The sequence below is a fragment of the Rana temporaria genome, chromosome 9 (assembly GCF_905171775.1).
Source record: "Rana temporaria chromosome 9, aRanTem1.1, whole genome shotgun sequence".
Lineage (NCBI taxonomy): Eukaryota > Metazoa > Chordata > Amphibia > Anura > Ranidae > Rana > Rana temporaria.
This window is the reverse complement of record NC_053497.1, coordinates 30,628,368-30,640,521: the sequence shown is the minus strand read 5'-3', so window position 1 is coordinate 30,640,521 and position 12,154 is coordinate 30,628,368. Positions and strand designations below refer to the sequence as shown.

General features: G+C 42.4%; 1 protein-coding gene across 2 annotated transcripts in view; it reads left to right on the top strand.

Moving 5' to 3' along the window:
- The window catches only part of ATF6B (activating transcription factor 6 beta), a 76,625-nt gene that overhangs the window by 57,786 nt on the left and 6,685 nt on the right, over nt 1-12,154 (top strand). For both annotated transcript variants that reach the window (XM_040323057.1, XM_040323056.1), the window contains exons 11-16: nt 3,767-3,922; nt 5,591-5,698; nt 6,728-6,818; nt 6,901-6,974; nt 10,454-10,565; nt 10,646-10,730. In XM_040323057.1, coding sequence (XP_040178991.1) covers nt 3,767-3,922; nt 5,591-5,698; nt 6,728-6,818; nt 6,901-6,974; nt 10,454-10,565; nt 10,646-10,730 — 626 coding nt within the window. The remainder of the gene's footprint in view (nt 1-3,766; nt 3,923-5,590; nt 5,699-6,727; nt 6,819-6,900; nt 6,975-10,453; nt 10,566-10,645; nt 10,731-12,154) is intronic.

Below are 12,154 nucleotides of genomic sequence, written 5' to 3'. Positions count from 1 at the left end.
ATGATATCATCCCCAGATTTGTAAATTTCTTGCAGTTGCGGAGAGATGATTTCCCATGAATAACAGCACATAATAAATGCATATGATACAAATGCTGTGCAATATAAAATCAAAAAACCAAGCTGGATGCCTAAAAACTCATAAGTAGCAGCTGTCACAATGCTCTACAGGTGTCAAACATAAGGCCCATGGGCCGAACTCGGCCCTCCAGGCCATTTCATGTGGCCCTAGCACCTCTCCTGCAGCTGCAGGAGATCTCCAGCCCTCCTCTAGTCCTCCTCTAGACCCCTACTTTCTGCTTTCAAGCAATGCATCCAGATTCTTCCCAGCACCAGCATAAGGGGGTGAACTGTGATGTAAGGGAGAGTGGGGGACTCAACCTCTGATGGTGGGGGGGGGGGGCTCTTGACATCTAATGTAAGGGGAGGGGATGCGCTGGACATCTAATCTTACAGATACAGCCAGCCCTTTTGAGGGCAATCATAATGCTGATGCGGCCCACAATGAAATTGAGTTTGACACTCCTGCTCTAATACATAGCATACACATATTCAATCATAAAAAACATATGATACAAATGCTGTGCAAATGAAATAAAGAGTTTGTGCTTGAAGTAAATGATTCAATAAATGAACATAAAAAATCATCCCATACAAGAAGAAACAAAACAAAAACAATCCGAAAGGCATTTGTAGGTGTTTGATGGTTCAGAAGACCTTTGATTCAGTCACTGTAATTATGGCAGGGCAATGTAGATCACATTTTTCCCCAGAATGTATAGGACATAGAAACACCCTGTGCCGATGTTCATAAAAAGAAAAGCGCAATCTCCATCCATAGGGTGAATCAATTAAAACCAGCAAGATTTAGTAAAAAGATTGCACTTACAAGATGTATGAAATATAATTAATACAAAAAAGGTGTCCACTACCCCCACCTATAACTGGCCATTGCAACAAGTAGCATTGGAAGGCAACATATGATATAAACAAGGCCAAGGATAAATCCAAGGAAAGATCCAAGCTTTACTCACCGACCAGCCTGCTGACAACTGAATCAACATATCTAACAGTATGCATTAAAACAGGGTTTTAGTCTGCACACATTTCCAAACACATGCGTAAGCCACAGAGCCTCGCCACGGCACCCTGGTATCTTTTTTTTAAAATTATGTTTATTGGATTTTTCAATATACACGCTTACATGCATTTTCAATAAAGCATTACACATCAAACTTTAGCGTTGAAAAACGCTGACTTAATGTCTAACATAAGTTTAAATAAACAGTTATATTATAAACTTTAATAGAGTTATATAATCAAAGCAGAACTTAAGTAAATGGGGAGAGGAGATGATAAGAAAGAGAAGGGAAAGGTTTTTTCGCATACTGAAATGAATAATTGATATAGTGCATCAGTGGATATATTCTAAAATTTCATTTTGCAATCCGTTGACTAAATACTTCGAAAAGGGAGGTCAACAGTAATCAGAACATTTGATCAGGACTCTAGTAAGGCATGACATTCAGCTGAATTCACAAAGTGTGTCCAACAGGACCATTTATCGAGATATAATCTAGAAGAATCCCTAGATTGATGTATCAATTCTTCCATTTTGGAAATGTGGTTTACCTTGTGTATCCATTCCGGAATGGTAGGTGGGAGACTTTGTTTCTACTTTATTGGGACACAAAGCCGCGCTGCGTTGATGAGGTGTAGAATGATGGTGTCTTTGTAGATGGAGTGGGAGAGGCTAGAAAGGTGAAGTAAGTATTGTCCTGCTGTGAAATCTGGAGAGTAAGTAGTTATTTGTATTATAAGTCTATGTACTCCCTTCCAGAATCCAGCTATTACAGTGCATTCCCACCAAATGTGTAACAAACTTCCCGGCGCTTCCTTACATCGCCAGCAAAGGGGCGATGTATCAGGGTCAAATTTGTGAATGACCAAAGGGGTCTTATACCATCTCGAGTAGATTTTGTATCCGTTTTCCTGTGTACAAATATTCAATGTGCCTTTGTGTAATCGTCTAAATACGTTTGCCCATTGATCATTCGTCACAGAAATTTGAAGGTCCTTTTCCCAACGAAGGTTTGTGTTGTCTAATTGAGGGTTTATGTCAGAGTTTAAAAGGTTATAAGTGAAGGAAATAAGGTGTCTCTGAGGGGATCCTCTGAGGCAAATTGATTCAAATAGTGTCTTAGGTCTGTACCATACACTCATAGGATCTAGTCTTTCAAGAAATCTTGTGATCTTAACATAACCGATACTGGAGATGTTGCAATTAAGGTCAGTAGATTGGAAGGTTTCAAAAGACAAAAGGTCATTATTCTTAAAGAAATCTTTAGCCCTGTAGAATGTCATTGGAAGAATAACGGGTGTCGATGCGTTGCTGTCAGGAAGATAAATTTCAGGATTTAGTGTGATCGGGGTAATTGGTCCATACACGGAAGACAATTTCTTCATTTTACATAAGTTCCTGAATAGCTTCAGGGTTGTCCCTACCATGGGATGTGTTTTAGTTATACGAGGAATCTTTTTGGGGTTGATCCACCCTGGCACCCTGGTATCTATGGTCCTATCACTGGCTTATGAGTGACTCCACAATGGAAGCACATGCATTCTGATAGATAGATAGAGGGCAGGTGGACTAAAGGGAGCCACCCCTTCTTAAAGGTACAGGGGCGCACTGAACACCCAGTAAATTGCACGATGGCTGCAAATGTGTCAGTGCGTTGCCTTACCAATATAACAGTATTCCAAAAATGGTGTCAACTAGCCATATATACAGGCATTCAGATAGTTGTTGGAGTACCCCTGATGACGTCACCTATGATGAAACGCGTAGGGTAAATCCGGAATACACGTCACTGTGCATGTGCCAACTTGCCGTGGCCATCTTCTTTGTGGGAAGGACCTGAGTCAACAGCGATCTGTATGCCTTTCTGACTTTTCATCACTGAGGGTCATAGTTTGGTATGCCCCCACCTTACCTCTACTGTGGTGATTCACTGGGAGTCTGAAGTTTGTCTCTTCTGGGAGACATCCTTACATTTGGTCAACAAGATCACCAGTCACTTGTGATTTTTTTTTATTTTCTTCTTGTATGAGACCTATAATTATTTTATGTCCACTTATGGTATCATTTACTTCAAACACAGATTTTTCGTTTATATTGCACAGCATTTGTATAATATGCATTTATTAAGTGCTGTTTTTTTATGATTGAATATGTGTATGCTATGTATTAGAGCATTGTGACAGCTGCTACTTATTATGAGTTTTTAGGCATCCAGCACGTTTTTTTGATTTTGTATTTCCTATGAATGTAAACGGCTCCCCAGTAATACATTTCCCAAGGGCCCCTTTGCCTACAAAACAGTGTGTGATCAGGCTCTTGGGAGCAGCATTGTTTTGCTGGGAAATAATTCAATGTATACATGTAGAGAGGGAAAGAGAGGGGTAGGGGGTAAGGGAAGTTCTGTAGTCTAGCGGAAAAAGCTGACAATGTTGGTTGGGATTTAAGTCCAGGAGCATTGTTAGATTACTACAGAAAGTTACTGGATTTCTGACAGATCAACAGGCACATTTCTGTACTTAGCAGTGTTTTTAAAATGCCAAGACGTGTTAAAAAGCAATAGAGAGTTTGGTGAAAATGTTCTGCAGTTTTTACAAATTTTGAATGATTAATGTTCCTCTAATTCTAGGTTGGTACTTCTTTCAGGTATGAAGGCATTAATGATATGCTGTTTGTGTTTCTCTGTTAGTCTCATACACAGTGTACAGGAGGAGTCTGTGAAAAGTCCAGAAATATCCAGCAGTGTTCGGCACTTATTGTCTTACAAAACTGAAGACGAGCCATCAAAGCTGCCACGACCGAAACTCTACGTGCCCCGACCGACTAAACCGAAGAGCACTTACAGGTAGCTACAGTTGTTAAATATTGCCGTTGTGTGTGAGTCCGAAACAAAAAAAATCACGTGTTTTGGCCAGTTAAAGTGTCAAGGTCATGTTCAAGGCGTGCGTAAAGTGTCCCTAAACCCACACCCATAAAAAACTATCAATGCTGCATTACTTGCTGTTCATCATCCCTCAGTCACTGTGAGATTTGTTTTCTGTATTCTGCTTTCTATAACCACCTTCTGTCCATGTCCCAAATTCAGCTAGGGATTTTGCATCTGTGGTGGTAGCTCTGCACATGCTCAGTTTTCAGTGAGTTTTTATGCTGAGCATTTCCTCTCTATCACAACTGAGCAGCCCATGTGACTATGGAGTCATACATGTGGGTGTATACACTGTGGTAAATGACAGCCCACTCCCTCCCTCCTCCTCCATGCCCACTAACTAGCTAAACACAATGAGGGTGGGATATTACATATAGTTTAATGGTGGGAAGTAAAACAAATGTTTGGGACCTTTTAGGTACCTGCAACAACCAACACTAAATGTATAAAAAGTAATATTTATTTAGACATCATTTAAAAATATATTCAGCGGGGAAAAACTGTGCCCAGCACATCGCTGAGATGCCAATGCGCGTGCCTGGCAGCCACGATGTCCGCCAGGTACCCGCGAACGCCAGTGACAGCAGGGACGTGGAGCTCTGTCAGGGAGAGAGGAGACCGATGCTGTGTCCCTTGTACATAGGGACACTGCATCGGTCACCTCCCCCAGTCAGTCCCCCTCCACACACAGTAAGAATCACACTCAGGGAATACATTTAACCCCTTCCCTCCCAATCACATTTATACAGTAATCGGTGTCAAAAGTGTCCAATATGTCCGCTGCACTATCGCAGGCCTGACAAATAAATCGCAGATTGCCGCCATTACTAGTAAAAAAAAAAAAAAAATCATAAATCTATCCCCTATTTTGTAGGCGCTATAACTTTTGCGCAAACCAATCAATATACGCTTATTGCATACAATGACGTGGCGCACCGGGGGCGGGGCAGAGTAAAACGGTGAGCGGCAATAGCCGTCGGCTGTATCACGGGAGCGCGCCCGCAGGAACTCAACAGCATGCAAGCTCGTATTAAGGTGTTGAGTCCTTGCGAGGGGAGCCAAGACAGCCACGAGGGACCCCAGAAGACCAGGTTCGGGGCCACTCTGTGCTGCACAGTGGAGGTAAGTATAACATGTTTGTTATTTAAAAAAAAAAAAATAACTCCTTTTAACTTGATTGTGTTTTTGTGGCTAATCCTGACATGTTTCGCCCTCTGGGCCTTTTGAGGGGATATGAGTCCATTGCAAGTCAGGTACATCTATAAGGCCCCTTTCACACATGTGTATCCCAATGCCATCAGATTTCATAGAGCATGGCAGTTTAGTGTAATAAATGGGCCATGGAGTTGCTGACTACTGGGTTATAGACTGCAATGGAAGGATTTCTTTGTTTTCTCTTCTCCGTAGAAAAGGGAATGAGCCTTTCAAGGTAAGCAGTAGCACGCAATGAAAAAGTTTGGGACAAGTCCTAATGGTAGATGATATCCTTTGCCTTTTGCTGTTGCTCTTTCTTGATATTGCTGTGTAGATCATATCTGTGGTGTGGTGATTTGTGTTTTAGCAGTTTTGATATGTTGTGTTTTTCAGTAACTCTAGCAGGTCTCTGGCAAATGTGGAGCATCTGATGGTTCATGACTTGGATCAGCTTTTCCTGGCATCTGACTGCAGACACTTTAATCGCACGGAGTCCCTCCGGTAGGTTGCCCTGTGTTCGGAACTTGTGCTATAGTTTGTTAGGAATTAACTGAAAGTGTGTGTGTATGTATATGTGTATATGATAGATAGATAGATAGATAGATAGATAGATAGATAGATAGATAGATAGATAGATAGAGAGATATATAGATAGATAGATAGATATAGAGATATAGATGGGTAGATGCAGACGGATAGAGAGATGCAGACGGATAGAGAGATGCAGACGGATAGAGAGATGCAGACGGATAGAGAGATACAGACGGATAGAGAGCGATACAGACGGATAGAGAGAGATACAGATAGATAGAAAGATAGATAGATATCAATCTATATATATATATATATATATATATATATATATATATATATATATATATATATATATATATATATATATACACACACATACACCCACACAGTATATATACACTGTACATGTATAGTATAATATATAATATTTGGTTGGTGTGGTGGATAGGGCTGAAGCGTGTGTGATTTAAAGTGTATTGCATGTATAGCTTCTGTCATGAATGTAAATGGAAAGTATGTTGCTTGATGCTGGGTGTCATTCAGCCCAGAAGCGGTGAAGTTCTTGCAGAGCAGTTAGTATTTGGAGAACAGCACCAGAACCATGCTGGGGATTAATGATTTCATTTTTTACACAAGTTGGGTTTAGCCTTTAAGAAAAGAGGAGTTCTTTTTTTCTTTAGGCAGGGTTCACAGCAGGTGGTCCGGTGCGTCCCTGTTCAGCGATTCGGGGGCGAATCAGGTCCGAATTTCTGCCTGAAATCACACCTGATTCTGAGCCAAAGACGCACAGGACCCTTTCCAAATGCAGAAAGCGGCCGCTCCAGAGGTGTGTGAATCGACTTCATTTGGAGCCAGTCTCAGTCTTCTGTCATGCAAATTGGATGCAGAGAAATCCACATCCAATTTGCATAAGTGTGAAACGAGCCTTAAATATACATGTATCTTTTATCACATCTGTGTATATATCATCATCATTATTATTTCCCTCTGAATCAGATTAGCTGACGAGCTCAGCTTGTGGATTCGTCGACATCAAAATGAAAGGAAGACAGGAAAACATCCTTTAAAAAAGCAGAGGAAAAAGAGGGTAAGTCGGTGGCTGGACAGCATAGAAGTTGGACTTGTAAATGGCTGAATGCTGTGAGACTACTGTGCCTTTCCTTTCCCAGAATCCTCAGGTACGAAGCAACGTGGGTTTATCAGACCTGATCCCAGCTCAGCTGTCCAGAATCCAATCACACAGGTTCGTCTGCAGCTCTTCATCTTCTTATTTTCCAATATTGTCTTGAGTATTACTTTAATCTGAACTTCAAGCGAAAATAAAAACAAATGCAATCATTGTTTGTTCATTACAAAAATACTAAATGTATATTTTTACATATCTACAATAAGAAACTGAATATGTCATCTAAGCCTCCCCTTAGAATCCACACTGGGAGAGGGAGTGACAACCCTGAGCTGATCAAGCTCTACTGGATTGCACAGAGCTGTCAGTCTTCAATCCAGGACATGCTTAAAGAATCAAAGCACAGAGAGATGACCTAATTGGTTTTGCTGCTGCTTTTCATTGTCTAGTCAACCAGGGAAATCACCAAGCTGTACTGCTTAATTGCAATGTAAAAATGGAAGGTCCCCAGTCAGGCTGATAGGATTATTTACATTAGGGTAAAGCAATCACATACAGTATATGGTCAAAAGCATGTGAATGTCCTAGGCACACCCGTGGTGAAAAAAAAAAGAGAAAATTGCTTGTCCCCCGTCCCCCCCCCCATCATCACTGACCTCCCACAGCCCCATTGTGTACTGCTGGAGAGAGCCTTCCCTGCCGGCAGAAAACAGAGATCACTGCTGGCAGCTATAGATCACAAAAATCTGACAGGCTGGTTGTACTGAAGTCAATTGATTGATTAACTTCAGTACAACCAGCCTGCCCATAGATCAGGCATGTCCAAAGTCAGGCCCGGGGGCCAAATGCAGCCCCCCTGTTGATTTAATATGGCCCCCCTGGGGATTTGGATATATATATTGTTTGTGGCCCCCAGGGCCACAAAAGATATATACTGTATTTATTGGCGCTGCCTTGGAGGGGACAGGGAGGGGGCAGGACAAGCGCCATCAGATTACATAAAGAGAATCTCCTGTTTACTCAGCAGCATCTCTATTGGAAGTCCCGTCTCCTGGGATGTCATTGGACGACTGTTCTGTCTATCATAGGAGGCAGGACTTTGTATTAAAGAAGCCACAGGGTAAACAAGACATTCTCCTGTTTGTAATCTGTCGGCACTCGTCCCGCCCCCTCCCTCTGCCCTCCGAGGCTGCAGATGGGCATCGTTCAGGCTGCACTGATAGCAATGGTAAGGCTGCATTTATGGCACATGTGAGGCTGCATTTATGGCACATGTGAGGCTGCATTTATGGCACATGTGAGGCTGCATTGGTTGCAATAGTGAGGTTGCAATAGTAAGGCTGCATTCATGGCAATAGTGAGGCTGCATTCATGGCAATGGTAAGCCTGTGCGTGTTATACGCCGATAAATACGGTATATCCAAATAACACGCCCAAGCTCATCCTTAGTCCTAAGCAGCGCTCTGGGATTCGTTGGGGCCACAAATAAAATATATACAGTATATCCAAATAACACGCCCAAGCTCATCTCTTCACCACACACAGCCACAAAGGCAATATAATTCTTGTTGGGCCGTGTATTAGTGCTCAGACGAACACACTTAGACAGAATTTTAATGGTTCAAAGAATGTCAGGCAAAATAGTCGGCCCTCACGCATGTTCACTTAATCAAATCTGGCCCTCTTTGAAAAAAGTTTGGACACCCCTGCAAAATGAATTGAATTTCTTGAATTGGCTGAGATTCGATCCATCTATGGCCAGCTTTACCATCACATCTATATGAGCTTGTTGGCCATCCCATTCCAAAACCATAGCCATTAATGTAGAATTTCCCCCCTTTTGTTGCCATAACAGCCTCCACTCTTCTGGGAAGACTTTATACAAGATTTTGGAGTATCTGTGGGAATTTTTGCACATGCATCCAGGAGTGCATTTGTGTGGTCAGATACCGATATTGAACAAGAAGTCCTGGCTTACAGTCAGCGTTCCACTTCATCCCAAAGGTGATCAGTAGGCTTGAGGCCAGGTCTGAGCAGGCCACGCAAGTTACTTCACACCAGCCTCTTCAAACCATGTCTTTATGGAGCTGGGTTTGAGCACAGGGGCACAATCATGCTGGAGAACAGTTCAGGGCCTTCCCCAAACTCTTATCACAAGCTTGGAAGCACACAATTCTAAATGGTACAGTATTAATAGTACCCTTCACTGGGAAAACTCATCTTACTTGAAAGAGTGTCAATGTACTTTTGGCCGTATAGTTCATATATACAGTATATACAGTGAAAAGGCTTTAATCTACCCCGAAAGCGCAACAAAACATGTTGGCTCTTGGCTAGTCTGGTGTCATAGCTGCTCACATGTTCAGCACTGTGGAAACTGCAGATGTGAATAGAGGTTAAAGCAGAACTAAAGTTAAAAAGTAAAGAAAAAAGAGACATGCTATATTGCTTCTAGAATAAAAAAACCTTACCTGAATGTTTCCAATTGTATTTAGAAACCGCACTGAGCTGCACATGCACAGATTAGTGTAAATTCTCGACACACCCCGACACTGGGATGAATACACACTCTTCTGCATGTGCGGGGGGGATTTGCATCCCACGCCAGACAAGATGGCCAAATAACCCATATGCGGAAGAAGCTGGGGGGGGGGGGGGGGCAAATGGGAGATGCTGGCGACGAGGCTCACGGGCATTGCACCGCTGGAGCTAATGTGACTATTTGTAGATCACTAACATCCAGTCAAAATCCAGAAAAGTAACTACATGACTTCAGAAAAGGAGTGGGGGTTGGAATTAAAAAATAATGCCTGTTTTAGGTTATTAACATATCCCATGCACTAGCCTGTCATACACAGCAAGGGGGAAGAACGGACAAAAGTTTTCTCCTGTTTGTCCGTTTATCTCACTGAAAAAAGAAAAGAGGATTGCTCAGAGCTGTATTTGTGGCAAGACTAGGCACAGATGATAGGAAATCTTTTACTTTACATTGTGACAGCAAAAAAAAAAAAAAAAAAAATCGGGTTTACATCCACTTTTAAGTGATATCATTAATTGGCTCTAAATTAATTGGATTTTTTGGAATAAATTCGGAATTTTGCTGGTCTCTGTCAGGCGTTGCGGTTTGATGAAATTTCTGCATGCTACAACAGGTTAAAACAGGTTGACAAGCTTGTGTAAACTTAATTCCTGCAAAGAAACTGATCACTTGCTCTAAATTTACACCCTGCAAAAGTTGTTGATTTTGATCACCCCTCTCATATGAAGGTAAGTATATCCACTAACCTTGCTTGCACTAAATGAAGCACCAGTGACCTACCATCATAAAAGTCAGTAATCGCTAGTATATGAATATGTATACGCAGCTTCCCCAGATGTCTTAGGTCACTACCACTTCAGGGAATACAAGGGATACTGGATCATACATGCTCTCCTTTTTCTGAGAGCAGTAAACATTTCAGTGATGTGAAGTTTGCATAAAAAATTTAGCAGCTGCCTTGATCTGATTGTTGTACCAGTAGAGAAATATAGTTATATGTTTGTGCTTCGTGTAAGCTCACAAGATATTTCTTCTTGTTCCCTGTTCTCCCTCACAGGATATCGAATACTCCTCTGCAGCTGTATGGTCCTCAGGAGCACAATGATAATTTTCTGATGGATGCCATTGAGAGACGTGAAGACACCTTCTATGTGGTCTCATTCCGGAGGGTCAGTAGTGTGGCCTTCTCTCCATTTTGTTGTTTTCCTTCTCGGACATCTCCTTATAATCCTCATTTTTTATTTTACAGGATCACCTTCTGCTTCCAGCTATAAGTCATAATAAGACAACTCGTCCTAAAATGTCTCTAGTGATGCCAGCCTTGCCTGTGAATGGTGAGTGACTGATGTAACAAAAGAGTTAATCATCCAACTGTGCTAAATAAGCATCTGGCTTACATCTTGCATACAGCGAGATCTCCTAGTTATAAATTGCAACCATTAAATCAGAACTAAACCCACTGATTTAACAGTTTCAAAAACAAGTTGCATTCCCAGCATGCCGGAAATGCTAATTGTCACATTTGCTTGTTCTCTCAACCAAACTGTCAAACCATGAAATGGCCGGTGTCATAACTGACCCCTTGTGCAGCACCATGGCAGCTGGCAGCTTCCTTGGCTAAAAAGCATAGGAGGGTTTAGTTACCCTTTATGAAGGTGCAATAATGTGCACAGCGGGTGTTCACACCTGGAAAATCAGTGCAAAGATCTCATCAATAGAGTTCCTAAGACCACTTTCACATGGGCATTTTGTTTGTTTGTTTTTTATCCATTATTTGACTGTTGAAAAACAGACATCAGTGCAGCTCCTTAGAAAAAATTGATGTAAACTGATGGATTCTCCTTTTTACATCTGTTTACATCCGCTTCCATCAACATCCTCTTTTTGAAATGGATCTAAGCAAAATATTTGCTCAGTCACAACGACCCGGATTCACATAGAGCGGCGCATCTTTAGACCGGCGTAGCGCATCACATATGCGCTACGACCGACGTAAATCAGTGAGGCAAGAACAGTATTCACAAAGCACGCGCTCCCAGCGTTGCACCGGCGTAACGTAAATTGGCCGGCGTAAGCCCGCCTAATTCAAAGTAGGAAGGAAGTGGGCGTGATCCATTTAAATGAACCGTGACCCCATGCATATGAATGGCCGAACGAACGGCGCATGCGCCGTCCTGTGGGCGCTTTCCAGTGCGCATGCTCAGAATCACGTCGGACCTAATGCCTAAGATACGTCGAATCACTGAACGTAACCTACGCCCAGCCCTATTCATGTAGTCCTACATAAATGACGTAAAATACGACGGCTGTTCCGTCGTCCATGCCTTTGCATGGGATGCGCTTCCTATAGGTGGAATAACTTTACGCCGGACGTATACCTTACGTAAACGGCGTATACTACTGCGACGGGCGCAAGTACGTTCGTGAATCGGCGTATCTCGGTCATTTGCATATTCGACGCGTAAATCAATGGAAGCACCCCTTGCGGCCAGTGTAAATATGCGCCCAAGATATGACGGCGTAGGAAACTTACGTTGGCTGTATGAAGCCAAAATTCAGGCGTATCTTAATAGCAGAATCAGACGCATAGATACGACGGCGCATCCGTGCACTTACGCGGCGTATCAGTAGATACGTCGGCATAAGTGCTTTAAGAATCCGGGCCAACATGTTTGATTCTACACTGAATGAGGGGCAGAGGGAGACAGTCCTGCTGTACTAAGTGACCCCCAGCTCACACTTTACTAATAGCTCCATT